A 23372-nucleotide genomic window follows, 5' to 3' on the forward strand; every position below is an offset into this window, starting at 1 on the left:
GGCCTCCATCCTCCCCCCTCCCTCCTCCCCCCGGGCTCCTCCTGCAGTCTCCTCCCCTCTACACCTCGCAATGGACGCGGCCTCGGCACACACGGAGCGGACTCTCGCACCTCTACTGCTGCTCGCAGTGAGTGTCCGCCTCCCCTCCTTCCCAGACCACCACCACAACCACCACCACCACCACAACAACCACAGCCACAACAACAACCACCACAACCCTGCGCCGTGGAAGGCCGCGCCGGCTCGCGGACCGTGGGCCTGCCGGGCTCGACTCGTTCCGGGGGCCGCACCGCCCGGGCCACGTCTAAGGGGACACCCCCAGGGGGTAGCCCTGAAGGGGGTACCCCTACCCCCTTAGCCCCTTACCCCCAAGCCCCCCTACCGAGGTTCGACTCTGAACCTGGGCCACCCATTGGGGTCTGGCGTGGTCCCCCAGAATGTTGTGTGGTTACCGGTCTCTCTACAGTCGAGGGAGGAGGGGGGTGGTGATGGTGGTGGTGGTTCCGCAAGTTGACCCCCGATACCCCCTCGCTGGTCCCCTCCAGCACGACGACCCTCGAGGCGTAGAGGTCAACGAGGGGATCTCGACGGGGTTCACGGTGGACAGTGCCGTGGCATGGAGCGGCGGGGCGGGGGGTCGAGAGGGGGTCCGGCCAGGTCCGGATGTGGAGGAGATTTGAGTGCGTGTAGTGTGTAGAGTGTTGTGTAGTGTGTTGTGTCTGTGTGTAGAGTGTAGTGTGTTGTGTCTGTGTGTAGAGTGTGTTGTGTCTGTGTGTGTAGTGTGTTGTCTATCTGTGTAGTGTGTTGTCTGTGTGTAGAGTGTTGTGTGTAGTGTAGTGTGTTGTCTATGTGTGTGTAGTGTGTAGAGTCTGTGTAGTGTGTTGTCTATGTGTATGTAGTGTAGTGTGTAGAGTCTGTGCAGTGTGTTGTCAATGTGTGTGCGTAGTGTGGTGTGTGTAGTGTGTGTGTAGAGTCAGTGTGTTGTGTGTGTAGTGTGTTGTCTGTGTGTGTAGTGTGTTGTCTATCTGTGTGTGTAATGTGTTGTCTGTGTGTGTCATGTCTGTGTGTAGTGTCTGTGTGTGTCATGTCTGTGTGTGTAGAGTGTTGTGTCTGTGTGTAGTGTGTAGAGTCTGCGTGTGTAGTGTGTTGTGTGTGTAGTCTGTGTGTCGTCTGTGTGTGTAGTGTTGTCTGTGTGTGTAGTATGTCGTGTCTGTGTGTTGGCGAGCACCTATCAGTTTACCGTGTTGAGTACACCACACAGAGTACACCACACAGAGTACATCACACAGAGTACACCACACAGACTACACCACACAGACTGCACCACACAGAGTACACCACACAGAGTACTGTGTACTGTATGTACACACACACGACTGGACTACGTTACTGGGTGTCAACGTGCACAGTCTCATGGAGGGGCCACGTGCAGCAGTGGATAGAGTCTGATGGCGTTAACTTTGGTTGTTACAGATTGCTGTCCACGAGGTGCGGGGTGCTTGCTGCTGCTGCTGCTGTTCGTGTGGGAATGGACAGTGGTGAAGATGGTTGTGGAACTTGTTGATGATGCTGATGATGGTGGTGATTGTGTGTTAATGTTGGGTGATGGTGGTGTTCATGTCAAATAACGACGGAGGTGACGTTTGATGATGATGATGGTGAAGATGTGAACGCTGATGGTGAGGTGCATGTCTGTTCTTGTGTGATTTTTAAATGATAACGATGGCAACAGCAATGATTAAGTTAATCATATTAAGTAGGATGATGATGATGTTGGTGATGATGTGCTGTCATTGGTTGTGATGGTGACAACGATAGTGATGGTGGTGGAGATGACAATGCTGCTGCTGCTGGTGATGATGGTGATGATGATGATGATGGTGGTGATGGTGGTGGTAATGTTGATGATGTTAGGAGCAAAGTGATTGTGAATTGTTGATGTTTGGGCCATCTGAATTACGGCTGTCTGGCTTGCCTCCGCTTTTAAATGTGGCGCCTTCTGATTGGCTGGCCCGGCCCGTGACGTCACCGGCAAGACGCTTTACATTTGGAAGCGCGGATAGACAATGAGGGGGGGGGGGGGGTCGGGTTCCGCGTTCTGATTGGTCGAGACTGTAACGCTTACTCTTATCCAGTGTACGTATTCTAGAGTGCCTATACGTGATGATGTGCGCTTTGAATATTATAATACAAAGTTCTCTATGAAAATGCACGGAGTTTATCTTTACGCATGAGTAATATATAGTATGGCAAGGTTCTATGGGACTTTATATATGCTAATACCAGACTTAATGTATACACGCTTAGTGTAACGTGCATAACTTTGTATTATAAAGTTAGGTGTCGTACACTTTGTGTGTGTGTACATGAACAGCGCTGTCTGTCTCTCCACTGCTGGATGATGGCCTGTGCGGCCCGTGTGGGTTCTTTGACCATACTTCACCACGCGGGTCGGTGCTAGCGGGGAGCATAGAAATACAGCGCAGCAATCGATGTTTCTGCATTGGCCCTCTGCTGCCCGCCATGGCAACCCTGGCATAGCAACCCTGGCATGGCAACCGTGCCATGGCAACCCTCCCATGGCAACCCTGGCATGGCAACCCTCTCATGGCAACCCTCCCATGGCAACCCTCCCATGGCAACCCTCCCATGGCAACCCTGGCATGGCAAACCTCCCATGGCAACCTTGGCATGGAAACCCTTCCATGGCAACCCTGGCATGGCAATCCTCCCATGGCAACCTTGGCATGGAAACCCTCCCATTGCAACCCTGGCATGGCAATCCTCCCATGGCTACCGTGCCATGGCAACCCTGGCATGGCAACCCTGGCATGGCAACCCTCCCATGGCAACCCTGGCATGGCAACCCTGGCATGGCAACCCTCCCATGGCAACCGTGCCATGGCAACCCTCCCATGGCAACCCTGGCATGGCAACCCTGGCATGGCAACCCTGGCATGGCAACCCTGGCATGGCAACCCTGCCATGGCAACCCTGCCATGGCAACCCTGGTATGGCAACCCTGCCATGGCAACCCTGGCATGGCAACCTTCCCATGGCAACCGTGCCATGGCAACACTGGCATGGCAACCCTGGCATGGCAACCCTGGCATGGCAACCGTGCCATGGCAACCCTGCCATGGCAACCCTGGTATGGCAACCCTGCCATGGCAACCCTGGCATGGCAACCTTCCCATGGCAACCGTGCCATGGCAACACTGGCATGGCAACCCTGGCATGGCAACCCTGGCATGGCAACCGTGCCATGGCAACCCTGCCATGGCAACCCTGGTATGGCAACCCTGCCATGGCAACCCTGGCATGGCAACCTTCCCATGGCAACCGTGCCATGGCAACACTGGCATGGCAACCCTGGCATGGCAACCCTGCCATGGCAACCCTGCCATGGCAACCGTGCCATGGCAACCCTGGCATGGCAACCCGCAAGGCCTATCGCACGCACCCTGTGTGTGTGCGCGATGGTTTCAAGTTGGCTTTGTTTAACCCGGTGAGATCTCAAAGGTTACCGGGATAAAAGTCTCATTCGCCTGAGCGAGCTGGGTCCAGCGCTGTCCAGGCTCAACCGCTTCTAGGCTTTGCGAGATGTGGTGACCCGCGTGCCGGGTGGAGGAGGAGGGGGGGTCAGGTGACCGTGACGGGCATCGGAAGTGGTTCTCAGAGATGGCCGTGCAAGGGGAAGAAGAAGACCCCTGGTGCCGGACGCTCGATTCATCGTTTTAACTCTTCCAGAAGGCCACGTGGCTGATGAAATTTGTCAATCATCTTTTTGTTGTTGTTGTATATAAATGAGGGACAGGTATGGGAAGGAGGCGGATTGTCTGCCGATTTAGTTTGGGAGTTAAATTCTAAATTCTCCACAGTGACGTTCGTGGTTATTCTGTGTTGTGCGTCATGGAGAGTTTGGCGTCAAACCTGGACCCATGTCGAACAGAGAGGGTGCTTGCCAATACTATTTGCTCTTCGATTTAGCAGATAAAGCCCACTGAGATATTAGCTCTCTTTCACAGGTAACCTGGCCTCACGTGACGGCTCATTGAAGTGGTTAATCGCGGTGTGGGAACTTATAGGGGGCAGCCAAATAATCTCAAGCGCACGTTTCTAAATGAGGAGGGCAGAACGGCTGTAACGCAGAGAGCACGCGACCACCACGGGGAGAGGGAACGCGCTGACTCCAAATATACAACAGGCATCGTCGGGGTCCGGCATCGAACCCACGGCCTCCTGCGTACCAGGCGAGGGAGAACGGCATCTCCCCGCCGCCGCCGCGGCGCCCGGTTCGGCGACATCGTTACGCCACGGCGCTAACTCGGCGGGTCCCTCGCGAACGAGCGTGAAGCGGATTTCCTGGGTAAACAAGCGCCGTGACGATGGCGACGGCGAGATGAGTGGCGGCCCCGGCGCCGATTTGAACAGCGAGGCACTCGAACGTTTGTTAGGCCGAGCTTTTTTCTCGATTGTCATCCGATCGACCAGGTCAGAGGTCACGCTGAGCAGTGGGCCAGTACTGATGCTATGCGTGTGGCATCTCCTGGGGTCACTATTATTATTATTGTGCTTTTTTGCCCAGGAAAGCCTCCCTGAGTCTTAAGACTATTTCATAGCTAATAGGGTTTTTCCCCTTTTTTTCTGGCAACAAAACTGACACCTTTTGCAAGGAATCATGTTTACATTAACCACAATACTTGCAGTCAAATGCAAACAAAAAACAATACTCTGATAATTTATGCATTGTCCTTGAAACTTATTTTTTGTTTCCATTTGACTGCAAGTATTTTGGTTAATGTCAACATGATTCCTTGCAAAAGGTGTCAGTTTTGTTGCCAGAAAAAAAGTGGGAAAACCCCTATTAGTATATTTTGGTACTGGCAAAGGAGGTCCCATGATATTTCATAGCTGTCAACCCGTACAGTTTATTCTTGTACAGGCAAATTACGTTTTCAGGTCCATACGGCGTGCAGCCGTTTCAATACGGGCAAAAATAAAAATAAATGTTCCTCTTTGTTTGTGTTGCTCCCTTGTGATGGGACTTTGGGGGATGAACTTTGAGAATTTATAATAGCACGGGATGACCAATAAGGTCTGAATTGGTCTGCAATAAGGTAGGCACCGATAAGAGGTTGATGGCTATGCTATTTTTCATGAGGATCCTGCTACATCAGGACAATACTAATATGAATAATATGATGTTTGGTATTGGCGCTGTCGTTTCGATAGCGCCAATACCTGTCGACAGCGCAGGGCAATCATCATTAAGGAAGACGCCTCTGTGTGGAGGACTGTTGTAGTTCCACAGTGGGTGGGGGTTGATGTTGTTGGCATGTGTGTGATCCCAGTTGAGCAATTTGTGGTTTAATTTTTCACGTTTGGTAAGTTTGGACTGTGACGCTGGCAAATATTGCAGCGTTACAAGCTGTGAACGCGAATAACTGATGGTGCCACTCTTGAGCTGACTGACTGCGCTACTCTTGTATGTCATGCAGGCCACGTGGATCAGCCAGGTGCTGGGCAGCACAGTAAACCTCAACACCGAGAACGTGGACAGCATATTAGGTAACCACAGCACCCTCGCTTTGACTCACACTCTTGCTCACACTCTTGCTCACACTCACATTCATTCTCACCCCCCTCACACTCTCACAAGACAAAGATCCCCCGTATAGCCTTAACAGATTGTAGGAGCAAGTGCTGTTAGCGAGCATCTATAAAGGCCGGAACGGCACACGAGGGGGTGGGTGGCCAGCACCACGCCTGGCCGCCTTTGTCTCCCTAGTGGCGATGTTTACACATCGCACCAGGTATTCATTTGAGGCTGAGTCGACATAGGAGAGGCCCAGGACCGGTTCAGATAATCGTCACTGGTGGTGTTGGCCGTGAGCGGCAATCGAACCCGTGTCGCCGGGTTCATAGCGCAGCGCTCTAACCGCTACACTACCGCTCTCACACACACCATTAAAGCCTTGCTCACGCTCAAACCCTCATAGCCTCACTCACCTCACTCACACCCACACACACCCTCACTCACGAGGTATCATATCGAATGCGGTGATGTGTAAGTAATACAGGTAAAGGTGTAGCAGACCTGCTATTCTATGGGGACCTCATTTGCCAGTAAAAATATGATAATTGGTTCTTTACCCTTCTATCTGGCAACAAAACTGACACCTTTTTGCAAGGAGTCATGTTTGCATAGACCGCAATACCTGCAGTCATAAATACAAACAAAAGACATAACTCTGATAATGTGCACTGTCCTTGAAGTTGATTGGTCCACACCCGAGACAGCTTTCCTTCGAGCCTAGTCTCATATGGGTTGGACCAGATGACGCCAAAAGGCGCACAACTCAAGGACAATGCACCATCAGAGTATGAGAGCTCGGGGCAAGCATCTACACTATGGGGACCTCATTTGCCAGTAAAAATATGATAATTGGTTCTTTACCCTTCTATCTGGCAACAAAACTGAGTTGTGCGCCTTTTGGCGTCATCTGGTCCAACCCATATGAGACTAGGCTCGAAGGAAAGCTGTCTCGGGTGTGGACCAATCAACTTCAAGGACAGTGCACATTATCAGAGTTATGTCTTTTGTTTGTATTTATGACTGCAGGTATTGCGGTCTATGCAAACATGACTCCTTGCAAAAAGGTGTCAGTTTTGTTGCCAGATAGAAGGGTAAAGAACCAATTATCATATTTTTACTGGCAAATGAGGTCCCCATAGTGTAGATGCTTGCCCCGAGCTCTCATACTCTGATGGTGCATTGTCCTTGAGTTGTGCGCCTTTTGGCGTCATCTGGTCCAACCCATATGAGACTAGGCTCGAAGGAAAGCTGTCTCAGGTGTGGACCAATCAACTTCAAGGACAGTGCACATTATCAGAGTTATGTCTTTTGTTTGTATTTATGACTGCAGGTATTGCGGTCTATGCAAACATGACTCCTTGCAAAAAGGTGTCAGTTTTGTTGCCAGATAGAAGGGTAAAGAACCAATTATCATATTTTTACTGGCAAATTAGGTCCCCATAGTGTAGATGCTTGCCCCGAGCTCTCATACTCTGATGGTGCATTGTCCTTGAGTTGTGCGCCTTTTGGCGTCATCTGGTCCAACCCATATGAGACTAGGCTCGAAGGAAAGCTGTCTCGGGTGTGGACCAATCAACTTCAAGGACAGTGCACATTATCAGAGTTATGTCTTTTGTTTGTATTTATGACTGCAGGTATTGCGGTCTATGCAAACATGACTCCTTGCAAAAAGGTGTCAGTTTTGTTGCCAGATAGAAGGGTAAAGAACCAATTATCATATTTTTACTGGCAAATGAGGTCCCCATAGTGTAGATGCTTGCCCCGAGCTCTCATACTCTGATGGTGCATTGTCCTTGAGTTGTGCGCCTTTTGGCGTCATCTGGTCCAACCCTTATGAGACTAGGCTCGAAGGAAAGCTGTCTCGGGTGTGGACCAATCAACTTCAAGGACAGTGCACATTATCAGAGTTATGTCTTTTGTTTGTATTTATGACTGCAGGTATTGCGGTCTATGCAAACATGACTCCTTGCAAAAAGGTGTCAGTTTTGTTGCCAGATAGAAGGGTAAAGAACCAATTATCATATTTTTACTGGCAAATGAGGTCCCCATAGTGTAGATGCTTGCCCCGAGCTCTCATACTCTGATGGTGCATTGTCCTTGAGTTGTGCGCCGTTTGGCGTCATCTGGTCCAACCCATATGAGACTAGGCTCGAAGGAAAGCTGTCTCGGGTGTGGACCAATCAACTTCAAGGACAGTGCACATTATCAGAGTTATGTCTTTTGTTTGTATTTATGACTGCAGGTATTGCGGTCTATGCAAACATGACTCCTTGCAAAAAGGTGTCAGTTTTGTTGCCAGATAGAAGGGTAAAGAACCAATTATCATATTTTTACTGGCAAATGAGGTCCCCATAGTGTAGATGCTTGCCCCGAGCTCTCATACTCTGATGGTGCATTGTCCTTGAGTTGTGCGCCTTTTGGCGTCATCTGGTCCAACCCATATGAGACTAGGCTCGAAGGAAAGCTGTCTCGGGTGTGGACCAATCAACTTCAAGGACAGTGCACATTATCAGAGTTATGTCTTTTGTTTGTATTTATGACTGCAGGTATTGCGGTCTATGCAAACATGACTCCTTGCAAAAAGGTGTCAGTTTTGTTGCCAGATAGAAGGGTAAAGAACCATTTATCAGACCTGCTATTGCTTGATCGTGGGCGACAGTCGACGAGAATGAAACTGTGACCACACGAACTTCACAGTTTTCACTGGAACTCCGCAGGCTGGCGTTGATTCAAGTTAAGCGCCACGTTCTTAGTATCGACCTAGCTCAAGCTCCCTTCTACGTGACTTGACTCGGGCTCATTTCAGGCTTTGCCTCTAGACCCAGCTCGGGCTCGAGCCGCTCCGTTGCATACAAAGAGGCGCGAGTGAGCTGCTCAGCTGTGGCCTGGCTCAAGGTCAGACTCATGGAAACATCCTGAGAATGGCTGGGACCATGCTTGGAGCACGCGGCTTTGAGCCATGGCTCACTTGAGCCAGAGCCAAGCCTGAGCTGAGCCGTGACTCGGGATACGGACCTCAGAATATGGATTGAAGTTTACATTAACAATGTAATATGAATACGAATCATGTTAAGTTTCATACAGCGTCCTTTATTGAATCTCACAAAAGCTGAGGATCCACAGACGAGCGGGAAGGCTGCAGCCAGACAGTTGCCCAAGCTCTACAGTTCTCTATTTCTCAGGACGCTTTCAGCCAATTAATAGATAGATTTTATTTATTTCAGCTGGAAGTGCCCAACGAGCTGCTAGGCTCTATTTTGTGAGTGTCCTGCGATGGTACAGGTGTTGTATTGTACAATTCTTAGTGACACAAGCATGTTCACATAGGTCGCGATACAAAACGGCTTCATACACGTTACGGGGACGATGAGTGTTTATGCAACGTGAATGCAACGTTGCTCACCGAGCTTACCCACCCCCCCGGTCTGGCCCCGCGGCTCTGTGCGCCGCGGTGCAGGTTCCGCGGATCTGGTGATGGTCAACTTCTACGCGGACTGGTGAGTGTGCTCCTCCTGTTTACGATGTCAGAGTTTGATCCGAGATCTGAAGTAAAATCTCTCGGGCTCCGGTTGGCCACCTCGTGTTGGGTCTTCTTTACGTGCGTCTCCGGACCAACAGACGGACGACGGCACGAGCACTCTCAGCACGCGCGGCGTCGTGGACAAAACGTGGCATTTGCTATCCTTTAATTTGTTGAGTTTTTTTTGTCGTTTTGGGTGACAACCCAGGTCGCTGGGGCGAATGAGACTCCTGTCCCGGTCCCTTGAGTTCTCACCGGGTTACACAGACTCCAACTTGAGACTTGGCAGCGCTATTTTCCGAGTTGTAACATATACAGTGAGGGAAAAAAGTATTTGATCCCCTGCTGATTTTGTACGTTTTCCCACTGACAAAGAAATGATGAGTCTATAGTTTTAATGGAAGGTTTATTTGAACAGTGAGAGACAGAATTACAACAACAAAATCCAGAAAAAACGCATATCAAAAATGTTATAAATTGATTTGCATTTTTATGAGGGAAATAAGTATTTGACCCCCTCTCAATCAGAAAGATTTCTGGCTCCCAGGTGTCTTTTATACAGGTAACGAGCTAAGATTAGGAGCACACTCTTAAAGGGAGTGCTCCTAATCTCAGCTTGTTACCTGTATAAAAGACACCTGCTCACAGAAGCAATCAATCAATCAGATTCCAAACTCTCCACCATGGCCAAGACTAAAGAGCTCTCCAAGGATGTCAGGGACAAGATTGTAGACATACACAAGGCTGGAATGGGCTACAAGACCATCGCCAAGCAGCTTTGTGAGAAGGTGACAACAGTTGGTGCGATTATTCGCAAATGGAAGAAACACAAACGAACTGTCAATCTCCCTTAGCCTGGGGCTCCATGCAAGATCTCACCTCGTGGAGTTGCAATGATCATGAGAACGGTGAGGAATCAGCCCAGAACTACACGGGAGGATCTTGTCAATGATCTAAAGGCAGCTGGGACCATAGTCACCAAGAAAACAGTTGGTAACACACTACACCGTAAAGGACTGAAATCCTGCAGCACCCGCAAGGTCCCCCTGCTCAAGAAAGCACATATACATGCCCGTCTGAAGTTTGCCAATGAACATCTGAATGATTCAGAGGACAACTGGGTGAAAGTGTTGTGGTCAGATGAGACCAAAATGGAGCTCTTTGGCATCAACTCAACTCGCCGTGTTTGTAGAAGGAGGAATGCTGCCTATGACCCCAAGAACACCATCCCCACCGTCAAACATGGAGGTGGAAACATTATGCTTTGGGGGTGATTTTCTTTTAAGGGGACAGGACAACTTGACCACATCAAAGGGACGATGGACGGGGGCCATGTACCGTCAAATCTTGGGTGAGAACCTCCTTCCCTCAGCCAGAGCATTTAAAATGGGTCGTGGATGGGTATTCCAGTATGACAATGACCCAAAACACACGGCCAAGGCGACAAAGGAGTGGCTCAAAAAGAAGCACATTAAGGTCCTGGAGTGGCCTAGCCAGTCTCCAGACCTTAATACCATAGAAAATCTGTGGAGGGAGCTGAAGGTTCGAGTTGTCAAACGTCAGCCTCGAAACCTTAATGACTTGGAGAAGATCTGCAAAGAGGAGTGGGACAAAATCCCTCCTGAGATGTGTGCAAACCTGGTGGCCAACTACAAGAAACGTCTGACATCTGTGATTGCCAACAAGGGTTTTGCCACCAATTACTAAGTCATGTTTTGCAGAGGGGTCAAATACTTTTTTCCCTCAATAAAATGCAAATCAATGCGTTTTTCTGAATTGTTTTGTTGTTATTCTGTCTCTCGCTGTTCAAATAAACCTACCATTAAAATGATAGACTGATAATTTATTTGTCAGTGGGCAAACGTACAAAATCAGCAGGGGATCAAATACTTTTTTCCCTCACTGTATCGAGGGCTACTAACGCGTCGCTCTTGAGCCGAGCAAGTTTAGTGTTGTAGGAGCATCGGGGGAAAGAGACGATGATGGGAGGAGGGAATTCCAGAGCGGAGCAGAGCGAGGGTAGAAGCAGAGAGAGAAGTGAAGCGAAACGCGCCGCTGACGTGAGCCGTGGCCAGGAATGGAGCCCCCGACGGCCTAAACGTGCGCGCTAATACGGTCGGTCGCCAGCGCTGTCGTTCAACCCCACCAGGAGTGGGGGGGGGGGGGGTGTGCGACGTGGGAGCAGGGGTCGGATCATTAGCCTAAAGGTCACGGGGTCTTGTGTGGCGCCCGTCATCTCTCCTCCCCCCCCCTCTCCACGTGGTCACGATGCCGACCCTGCCCTGCCGCTCTTGTCGATTTCGCCACGGGCCTCCTGTGCCGTCGCGCGTCCGCGCTCGGGGTGGCGGATCAGCGCCAGGGTTCGTTAGGGTCCGTTTAACGAGTCCGCGGGGGCACGCGCGGGGGCAGGGGGGGGGGCAGGGGGGGCGGCGGCCAGGGCCCTGTTTGTAATTAGGGGGTTGTAATTGGGGTTGCTCCCCGGTCCTCCGTGGCGCGCCCTTTGTTTAATTCCGGCTAATGTAGCGAACAGGCGAGCAGGCGGCCTAACGAGCGCGCGTGCGGATTTGTGTTATCGCTGCGACTAAGCGCGTGCTCGTGTCACCCGGGAGAGCCTCGCCGAGTCTCGAGGCTCGCTCTCGGGAGGGTCCTGCCAAGTCCGTCACAGTAGGGGTGGGGCGGGCGCGATGATGCTGCTGTTGCTGATGTCCCAGTTGAGCGCTTTGCAGGCGGCATTTGCAGCATCGCGATGTTTGGGCCGATACCGCTTGTTACGCTGTCCGGTTTTATTTACGTGATGGGAGCGGGCCGGAGAAATCCGGAGGAGACCCATGCAGAGCAGGTGGAGAATAAATATCCACACGCTGCGCACATTAAGCTCCCGGGTCAGGAATCGAACCCGGGCGCTCGTTGCTGTGAGGCACGAGTGTCATCACTGCAACACGGCCGCCGGTTTTCCCCACGTCACGCGTGTGGTGCACGCGTGTTGCGTGTTGCACGCGTGGTGCACGCGTGTTGGGCGCGTGGTGCGCGTGTGTTACATGTGTGGGGCACGTGTGTTACATGTGTCCTGCACGTGTGTTAGATGTGTGGTGCACGTGTATTACATGTGTGGGGCACGTGTGTTACATGTGTCCTGCACGTGTGTTACATGTGTCCTGCACGTGTGTTGCATGTGGTGCACCTGTGTTACGCGCGTGGTGCGCGTGTGTTACATGTGTGGGGCACGTGTGTTACATGTGTCCTGCACGTGTGTTACATGTGTGGTGCACGTGTGTTACATGTGTGCTGCACGTGTGTTGCATGTGGTGCACGTGTGTTACATGTCTCCTGCACGTGTGTTACATGTGTGGTGCACGTGTGTTATGCGTGTGTAGGTGCCGCTTCAGTCAGATGCTGCACCCCGTGTTTGACGAGGCGGCCCACATGGTGCAGCAGGAGTTCCCGGGGGACAACTCCATCGTGTTTGCGCGCGTCGACTGTGAACTCCAAGGTGCCTGCAGACCCACCACGTCGCTCTCGCATCATCATCACGCTGCACCACCGCTCACACACAGACACACAAAGATCCCCCGTATAGCCTGAACAGACTGTTGGGGCAAGTGCTGTTAGCGAGCACCTATGAAGGCTGGAACGGTACACGAGGGGGTGGGGGGGCCAGCATCGCGCCCGACCGCCTTTGTCTCCCCAGTGGCGATGTGTACACACCGCACTAGGTACTCGTTTCAGGCCGAGTTGACCTAGGGGAGGCCCCGGACAGGTTCAGAAAATCGCCACTGGTGTTGGCCGTGAGTGGGAAGCAAACTCCGGTTGCCGGGTTTGTAGCCCAGCGCGCTAACCGCTGCACCACCGCTCACCACACAGACACAAAGACAAAGATCCCCCGTAAAGCCTTTACAGACTGTAGGGGCAAGTGCTGTTAGCGAGCACCTATGAAGGCCGGCACGGTATAAGAGGGGGTGGGGTGGCCAGCACCACGCCCGACCGCCTTTGTCTCCCCAGTAGCGATGTTTACACACCTCACCAGGTACTCATTTGAGACTGAGTCGACCTAGGGGAGGCCCGGGACCGGTTCAAGATAATCGCCACTGGTGTTGGCCATGGGCAGGAATTGAACCCGTGTCGCCGGGTTCATAGCGCAGCTCGCTAACCACTACACTACCGCTCCCCACACACAGACACACACAGACATACACAGACACACAACAACAACAACCGCCATTCGCCACCACGCTTGTGCTAGGCCATGTGCACCTTGAGGCCACGTGAAGTATCGAACGCCCGCTGGCAGGAGGTCATGGGGCAGACCCAGGTGCCACGGGTCGACTGACCGAGATGACCGAGATGACTGGCTGATGCACCACCTGTGCCCCCTACTGTACCAACTTGCTGTGCTTTAGCCACCCAGCGCTCCGCTTGTTGTTGTGAGCGTCGCTCCTCCACCCTCTGTTGTTGTTGGAAGGCGACTGCCTCCAACTGCCCAGTAGCGTCCTTCATGATCCTCCTCCACAGAGGCCGATCTTGACACCGCTGGTACCAGTCATTGGCAAGTCCACTCAGCTCCACGTCCTCCTGTACCACATCACTCCATCTCTTCTCTAGCCCGTGCCGCGCCCGTTTAGCCCCCTCGATCCGGCCGAACAAAAGCTGTTTAGGCATGCGGTGGCTGGGCATGCGGGCTACATGACCCAGCCAACGCAGCCTTGCCTGCCGGAGGAGCTCACCGATGGGACTTTGCCCAGATCTTTCAAGGATCTGTGAGCTCCTCACACAATCCAGCCTGGTTAAACCCAGGATGGATCGTAGGCAGGCCAGCCTAAATGTTTCCAACCGGCGAAGATATACACAGACATACACACACAGACACACACACACAGAGCTATGGCTAAGCAAAACTCAGCGCATCCCCCCTGGACCAATCCCCTCGCCTGCACTCGCTGTTCTCTGTGTCACGGCCAATCAGCCAGGCAGCACTCTCCCTTCTCCACTCCCCCGAGGGGGGTGGGGGGGGGGGTGCGCACAGCCCATCGCTGGCGTGGCCTTTAATTGGTGGCGATTAATGGCTTTAATTGGCAGAGTGGAGGCACGGCCGCCCCACTCGGGGGAGTTGACAACAACAACAATGACCATCCCAGCAGCGGTGGTGGTGGCGGCGGTAGGAGTGGGAGTGTGAGTGGGAGGGAGCGTGCAAGTGTAAGTTGAGCGTTTCAAGTGTGAGTGGGAGCGTGGGAGTGTGAGAGTGGGAGCGAGCGTACGAGTGGGAGGGAGCGAGCGAGTGTGCGTGAGTGGGAGCGTGCGTGCGTGAGTGGGAGCGAGTGTGCGTGCGTGAGTGCGAGTGTGCGTGAGTGGGAGCGAGTGTGCGTGAGTGAGTGCGAGCGTGCGTGAGTGGGAGCGAGTGTGCGTGAGTGGGAGCGTGCAAGTGTAAGTGGAGCGTTTCAAGTGTGAGTGGGAGCGTGGGAGTGTGAGAGTGGGAGCGAGCGTACGAGTGGGAGGGAGCGAGCGAGTGTGCGTGAGTGGGAGCATGCGTGCGTGAGTGCGAGTGTGCGTGAGTGGGAGCGTGCGTGCGTGAGTGCGAGTGTGCGTCAGTGGGAGCGTGCGTGCGTGAGTGAGTGCGAGTGTGCGTGAGTGGGAGCGTGCGTGCGTGAGTGCGAGTGTGCGTGAGTGGGAGCGAGTGTGCGTGAGTGGGAGCGTGCGTGCGTGAGTGAGTGCGAGTGTGCGTGAGTGGGAGCGTGCGTGCGTGAGTGCGAGTGTGCGTGAGTGGGAGCGTGCGTGCGTGAGTGAGTGCGAGTGTGCGTGAGTGGGAGCGTGCGTGCGTGAGTGCGAGTGTGCGTGAGTGGGAGCGTGCGTGCGTGAGTGCGAGTGTGCGTGAGTGGGAGCGTGCATGCATGAGTGGGAGCGTGGAAGCGTGCATGAGTAGGAGCTGCGTGAGTGGAAGCGTGCGTTTCTGGGAGCGTGCATGAGTGCGTGCGTGAGTTGGAACAAGTGTGCATGCGTGAGTGGGAGCGAGCATGGGAGCGAGCATGCGTGAGTGGGTGGGAGCATGCGGGAGTGAGTGGGAGCGAACGTGCGTGAGTGAGTGGGAGCGTGCGTGGGTGCGTGAGTGCAAGCGTGCGTGCAAGCGTGCGTGCGTGAGTGAGTGGGAGCGTGCGTGGGTGCGTGAGTGCAAGTGTGCGTGCAAGCCTGCGTGCGTGAGTGGGAGCGAGCGTGGGAGCGAGCATGCGTGACTGGGTGGGAGCATGCGGGAGTGAGTGGGTGCGTGAGTGAGTGCGTGAGTGAGTGCGTGAGTGAGTGAGTGAGTGCGTGAGTGAGTGAGTGAGTGCGTGAGTGAGTGAGTGCATGAGTGAGTGGGTGTGTGAGTGAGTGGGTGAGTGGGAGCGTACGTGGGTGCGTGAGTGGGAGCGAGTGTGCAAGTGTCGGGTAACAAGGGGTAGGCGGGGGCGGTTCCTCGCGACTCGTTAGCGCAAGGTGCACAAAGCCAATTACGCGCGCACAGGGACACGTTTAGTGAGTAATGATCGCAACCCACGACGCACTCGTCCGCTCGTCGCTCTCTCGCTCGCCCACGCCATCAACGCTCGGGGCGCCCCTCCAGCACAGCGGGGAGCTGGACGCGTACAGTGTGGACGCACGTGCCGTCGTGCCGCTGGACGGGAGGTGATAAGGGCGGGGGGGGGGGGCGTCACGGTGGCCAGTTTTGCCAAATTCATGAAATCGCACCGCACGTCGTCAATCGGAATCCACGCCGAACAGCAGCAGCAGCAGGAGCAGCAGCTACAGCAGCAGCAGCAGTTACAGCAGCAGCTACAGCAGCAGCAGCTACAGCAGCAGCAGCTACAGCAGCAGCAGCTACAGCAGCAGCTACAGCAGCTGCTGCTGCAGCAGCAGCTGCAGCAGCAGCAGCTACAGCAGCAGCTGCAGCTACAGCAGCAGCTGCAGCTACAGCAGCAGCTGCAGCAGCAGCTGCAGCAGCAGCAGCAGCTACAGCAGCAGCTACAGCAGCAGCTGCAGCAGCAGCTGCAGCTGCAGCTGCTGCTGCAGCTGCAGCAGCAGCTGCAGCAGCAGCAGCAGCTACAGCAGCAGCTGCAGCTACAGCAGCAGCTGCAGCAGCAGCTGCAGCAGCAGCAGCAGCTACAGCAGCAGCTACAGCTGCAGCTGCAGCAGCAGCTGCAGCAGCAGCAGCAGCTACAGCAGCAGCTACAGCAGCAGCTGCAGCAGCAGTTACAGCAACTACAGCAGGAGCAGCAGCAGCAGCAGCCCCTCCTGCGTAAACATGGCAGCACCCTCCTGAGTATCGAGTCTCTGTGAGGCTCTGCTGGGTTAACGAGAGGAATCGCAACAACAGTGATAATAATTCACACAACAACAACAACGACCTTTAACCTTTACCCTCCGACTATCCCACCCCCTCCTCCCCCCCACGACAGCGGAGCTGGCACAACGGTACCGCATCTCCAAGTACCCGACGATGAAGGTGTTCAAGAGCGGGCGGATGATGCGGCGCGAGTTCCGCGGGCAGCGCTCCGCCGCCGCGCTCGCCGACTTTGTGCGCCAGCAGACGCTCGATCCCGTGCTGCGGCTCGAAACCCTCGACCAGCTGGACGACATCGACGTGAGCCGCGCTCCACCCTGGATCCACCCCGGATCCACCCCAGATCCACCCCGGATCCACCCCGGATCCACCCCCTGATCCACCCCAGATCCACCCCCGGATCCACCCCCCAGATCCACCCCAGATCCACCCCAGATCTACCCCTGATCCACCCCTGATCCACCCCCAGATCCACCCCCCTGATCCACCCCCAGATCCACCCCGGATCTACCCCCGGATCCACCCCGGATCCACCCCGGATCCACCCCCAGATCCACCCCAGATCCACCCCCAGATCCACCCCGGATCCACCCCGGATCCACCCCGGATCCACCCCAGATCCACCCCAGATCCACCCCGGATCCACCCCCCTGATCCACCCCTGATCCACCCCCCGATCCACCCCCCGATCCACCCCCCTGATCCACCCCCAGATCCACCCCCAGATCCACCCCGGATCCACTCCGGATCCACCCCAGATCCACCCCCGATCCACCCCGGATCCACCCCCCTGATCCACCCCCGGATCCACCCCGGATCCACCCCAGATCCACCCCAGATCCACCCCAAATCCACCCCCGATCCACCCCCGATCCACCCCAGATCTTGTTGTCTCTGCTCTAACTGTAATCTTGCTGTCTCTGCTCCGATTGCTCTTTGCTGTATTTTATTTACTTGCAAAGGAGACTCCTATCCCTAGCCTCTCTTCTCCTGTCTCCTGGGATCAATCATTTACACGAGGGACTTGCGCCGTGTCCTCTGAATTAGGCCGATCGTCCTGTGCGTGCGTGCGTCTCGCGTGGGTTGTGTGCGTGCTGCGTGTGCATGTCGTGCGTGCGCTTCTTGCGTGCGTGACGCAACACAGCGCAGCAAGAGGACGATCGTCGGCTACTTTGAGGAGCAGGAGGGGGAGAACTACCGCACGTTCCTGCGCGTCGCACACGTCCTGCGGGAGGACTGCGTCTTCTACGCCGCCTTCGGGTGCGCGCACACACGCGCACACACACGCACACACGCGCATACGCACATACACGCGGGCACACACGCGCAAGCTGCTGTATGTTCCGTTCCGTGCTAACGCAGCGTGTGTTCCGTTCCATGTGAACCCCATGTGTGTTCCGTGTAGGGACATCTCCAAGCCCGAGCGGTTTTCGGGAGACAACATCATCTACCGGCCAGCAGGGGTGAGGGGTCACCGCTCACGCGCACAGAGACCCACGGACTCCTCACACAGAGACCCACAGACTCCCCACACAGAGATCCACGGACTCGCGCAGAGACCCACGAACTCCTCACACAGAGACCCACGAACTCCTCACACAGAGACCCACGGACTCCTCGCACAGAGACCCACGGACTCCTCGCACAGAGACCCACAGACTCCCCGCACAGAGACCCACGGACTCGCACAGAGACCCACGGACTCGCACAGAGACCCACGGACTCACACAGAGACCCACAGACTCCTCGCACAGAGCCCCACGGACTCGCACAGAGACCCACAGACTCCCCGCACAGAGACCCACAGACTCACACAGAGACCCACGGACTCGCATAGAGACCCACAAACTCACACAGAGACCCACGGACTCACACAGAGACCCACAGACTCCTCGCTCAGAGCCCCACGGACTCACACAGAGACCCACGGACTCACACAGAGACCCACAGACTCACACAGAGACCCACAGACTTACACAGAGACCCACAGACTCAAACAGAGACCCACAGACTCCCCGCACAGAGACCCACGGACTCGCACAGAGACCCACAGACTCCTCGCACATAGCCCCACGGACTCGCACAGTGAACCACAGACTTACACAGTGACCCACAGACTTACACAGAGACCCACAGACTGCTCGCACAGAGACCCACGCACTCGCAGAAGGACGGCACGCGTGCGCCCGTGTCTCCGTTGTGGTGCCCCCAGGAGAAGAACCCGGACATGGTGTTCCTGGGCACGCTCAAGAACCAGGAGCTGCTGTTCGCGTGGACGCAGGACAAGTGCGTGCCACTCGTCCGGGAGATCACATTCGAGAACGGAGAGGTGGGTGCGGCGTCGCGTCTCCCTGGAGCCATCGCCACTGCTACCGCCGTCGCCACCACCGCCACCACCGCCACCACCGCCACCACTCCATATTGTCGCGTGGCCCCCACGATAGTTGTGATGGTTGTACGGCCGCGGGAGTGTGGTCCCCGCTCGTTGCAGAGGCTCACCGTCCGAATCCCGCGGGCCACCCTGGTTAATGCAGCATTGTACGTTCACCACAACACTGCCACACGCCGTCTGCATCACAGTAGATGGCACACGATGGCTCTTCTGGGGCGATCAAGTCCATATGTTGGCACGGGCGGGCGGGGCGATTGGTCCGTACGTTGGCGCGTGCAGGCGGGGCGATCGGTCCGTACGTTGGCACGGGCGGGCGGGGCGATCGGTCCGTACGTTGGCGCGTGCGGGCGAGGCGATTGGTCCGTACGTTGGCACGGGCGGGCGAGGCGATCGGTCCGTACGTTGGCACGGGCGGGCGGGGCGATCGGTCCGTACGTTGGCACGGGCGGGCGGGGCGATCGGTCCGTACGTTGGCGCGTGCGGGCGGGGCCATCGGTCCGTACGTTGGCACGGGCGGGCGGGGCGATCGGTCCGTACGTTGGCGCGAGCGGGCGGGGCCATCGGTCCGTACGTTGGCACGGGCGGGCGGGGCGATCGGTCCGTACGTTGGCGCGAGCGGGCGGGGCCATCGGTCCGTACGTTGGCACGGGCGGGCGGGGCGATCGGTCCGTACGTTGGCGCGAGCGGGCGGGGTTGTGCGACTGGCGCGTGACTGCGGTTGACGCCGGCGTTGCCGGGTGGCAGGAGCTGACGGAGGAGGGGCTCCCCTTCCTCATCCTCTTCCACAACCGCGAGGACGAGGAGACGCTCAGCCGCTTCCAGCTGGAGGTGGCGCGCCAGCTCATCAGCGAGAAGGGTACGCCGCTACCGCACTACCAGCACCACCAGCACCACCAACACCACCAGCACCAGCACCATCATCGCTAACATCAGCACTATCGCCGCCACTAACACCAGCACTACCACCACTAATGCTACCACTACTACCACTACCGTCACCACGATTGCTACCGTCAACACTGCCACCACCACTGCCACCACCACTGCCACCACCACTGTCACCACCACTGTCACCACCACTGTCACCAGCAACACTAGCACTCCCACCAGCGTTACGACCACTAGCGGGTGGGTTGGTGGATGAGCGATGTGGGTGGGTGGGCGGGCGAGAGGGCGGGCGAGTGGCTGGGCGAGTGGACGAGCGAGCGGCTGTTCGCAGGGTCGATAAACTTCCTGCACGCGGACTGCGAGAAGTTCCGCCACCCACTGCAGCACATCAACAAGAGTCCCAAGGACTGCCCCGTGATCGCCATCGACAGCTTCAAGCATATGTACGTGTTCCCCAACGTGAACGACATGATGTGAGTACCCGCAACGCTGGCACGTCCGCCCACTCACTCGCCCGCTCACTCGCCCGCTCACTCGCCCGCTCACTCGCCCGCTCACTCGCCTGCTCGCCGCGCACGGCCGCCCGCAAGCACACTGACCTGCACGCTCACTCGCTCACCCGCTCGCTCACTCACCCGCACGGCCACTAATTCACTAACTTATTCGTTCACGATTCACTCACACGTGTTCGCTCCCTACCTCGCTCACTTACACGCATACTCATTCACTCACTCGCATGCTCGCTCATCGTTTGACCGACTACGATTGTCCGCCTGTATCTGTCAAGCTGTCTGTCTTGCGTGTCTCTGTGTGTGTGGACATGCCGGCCTGAATAGGCGATCGCTCACAGCCCAACAGGCTGTTGAAGTATACGTACAGGGCATCCTTTATCTTTGGAGCGGTAGCGTAGTGGTTTGCGCACTGTGCTAAGAACCCGGTCAACATCGGTTGTTAATATCTGATCCGAGCCAAGGCCTCTCCTAGGTCGACTCGGTCTTAAATCAGTACCCGGTGCGTTGGGTAACTTCGCCACCGGGGAGACAAAGGCGGCCGGGCTCTGTTCCGGCCGCGCCAGCATCTCGTGCGCCGTTCCGGCCTCACCAGGGCGCTGGCCGACAGCGCTTGCCCCGGCGGGTCCTTGTGAGCTACACGGGGGACCTTTGTCTGTGTGTGCAGGGTGCCCGGCAAGCTGAGGCAGTTTGTGCTGGACCTGCACTCGGGAAAGCTGCACCGGGAATTCCACCACGGCCCCGACCCGACACAGGTGGTCGAGGAGCAGGTGAGGGGACACACACACACACACACTCTGACAGTGGTACACACACACTGGTACACACACACTGGTACACACACACACACAGTGACTGTGGTACACACACACTGGTACACACACACTGGTACACACACACTGGTACACACACACACACAGTGACTGTGGTACACACACACACAGTGGTACACACACACAGTGACAGTGGTACACGCACACAGTGACAGTGGTACACACACACTGGTACACACACACAGTGGTACACACACACACAGTGACTGGTACACACACAAACACACAGTGACAGTGGTACACACACACACACACACAGTGACTGGTACACACACACACACACACAGTGACAGTGGTACACACACACACAGTGACAGTGGTACACACACACACACAGTGACAGTGGTACACACACACACAGTGACAGAGGTACACACACACACACAGTGGTACACACACACACACAGTGGTACACACACACACAGTGACAGTGTAACACACACACAGTGACAGTGTAACACACACAGTGACAGTGTAACACACACAGTGACAGTGTAACACACACAGTGACAGTGTTACACACACACACAGTGACACTGTAACACACACAGTGACAGTGTAACACACACAGTGACAGTGTAACACACACAGTGACAGTGTAACACACACAGTGACAGTGTACACACACACAGTGACAGTGTAACACACACAGTGACAGTGTAACACACACAGTGACAGTGTAACACACACAGTGACAGTGTAACACACACACAGTGGTACACACACACAGTGGTACACACACACAGTGACACACACACAGTGGTACACACACACAGTGACAGTGGTACACACACACAGTGGTACACACACAGTGACAGTGTAACACACACACACAGTGACAGTGATACACACACACAGTGTAACACACACAGTGACAGTGTAACACACACAGTGATACTGTAACACACACAGTGACAGTGATACACACACACAGTGACAGTGTAACACACACAGTGACAGTGGTACAACACACACAGTGATACACACACACAGCGGTACACACACACACACAGCGGTACACACACACGCAGTGACAGTGGTACACACACACACAGTGACAGTGGTACACACACACACAGTGACACACACACACAGTGACAGTGGTACACACACACACAGTGGTACACACACACAGTGGTACACACACAGTGACAGTGGTACACACACACACCGTGACAGTGGTACACACACACACACAGTGACAGTGGTACACACACACACAGTGACACACACACACACAGTGACAGTGGTACACACACACAGTGACAGTGGTACACACACACAGTGACACACACACACACAGAGACAGTGGTACACACACACATACAGTGACAGTGGTACACACACACACACAGTGACAGTGGTACACACACACAGTGGTACACACACAGTGACAGTGGTACACACACACACAGTGACAGTGGTACACACACACACACATTGACAGTGGTACACACACACACAGTGACACACACACACACAGTGACAGTAGTACACACACACACACACAGTGACAGTGGTACACACACACAGTGACACACACACACACAGAGACAGTGGTACACATACACAGTGACAGTGGTACACACACAGTGACACAGCAGTGTGCATGGTCATATAGACACAGCATCACGTGGTTGCTCTGCCCCCCCTCGCCCCCCACCCCGCCGTCCCCTCCCCGTGTAGTTTTTGGTGGAGTCCAGTGACCCCCCAGAGAGCTCCTTCCAGAAGCTGGCCCCCAGCGACCGTCGCTACACCATCCTCAAGAGAGACCGCGACGAGCTCTGAGACGACCCCACCGCCTCGCTCACCACCTCGCTCACCACCTCGCTCACCACCTCGCTCACCACCTCGCTCACCACCTCGCTCACCACTCGCCGCACCACTCTCCTCCTCCCTTACCTGCCGGTCACTTCACTTCAACCTGACTCACCTCTCGCTGACCTCCCGCTGTCCTTAGCCCTCGCCTGTTGCTCACCACCTCTCACCGTGCACTCGGCTTGCCCTCCTTACCCCTTCCTCACCGTCAACAAACGGCCCCGAAGCTCCCAACACCGTCACCAACACCACCCCCGTCCTCACCGCCACCCTCACCGCCACCCTCACCCGCCCTCCACCCTCACCGCCACCCTCACCCGCCCGCCACCCTCACCCGCGCACCTCCACCCTCACCGCCACCCACTCCGCCACCCACACCGCCACCCACACCGCCACCCTCACCGCCACCCTCACCGCCACCCTCACCCGCCCGCCACCCTCACCGCCACCCTCATCCTCACCCGCCCGCCACCCTCACCCGCGCACCTCCACCCTCACCGCCACCCT

The 23372-nt window shown here is 55.5% G+C and overlaps 1 protein-coding gene across 1 annotated transcript; it reads left to right on the forward strand.

The window, feature by feature from the left end:
* LOC133358366 (endoplasmic reticulum resident protein 44-like) lies at positions 1-23155 on the forward strand. The gene is made up of 12 exons (XM_061576668.1): positions 1-127; positions 5502-5571; positions 9057-9096; positions 12494-12609; positions 16541-16725; positions 17570-17685; positions 17831-17888; positions 18638-18754; positions 19562-19673; positions 20037-20178; positions 20882-20984; positions 22734-23155. The coding sequence occupies exons 1-12, from the start codon at positions 71-73 to the stop codon at positions 22833-22835; spliced, it is 1218 nt and encodes a 405-aa protein (XP_061432652.1). The 5' UTR covers positions 1-70; the 3' UTR covers positions 22836-23155.
* Positions 23156-23372: the final 217 nt, after the last annotated feature.

Source organism: Lethenteron reissneri, chromosome 61 (assembly GCF_015708825.2).
Source record: "Lethenteron reissneri isolate LAM-NWPU_2019-01 chromosome 61, ASM1570882v1, whole genome shotgun sequence".
NCBI classification, from domain to species: domain Eukaryota; kingdom Metazoa; phylum Chordata; class Hyperoartia; order Petromyzontiformes; family Petromyzontidae; genus Lethenteron; species Lethenteron reissneri.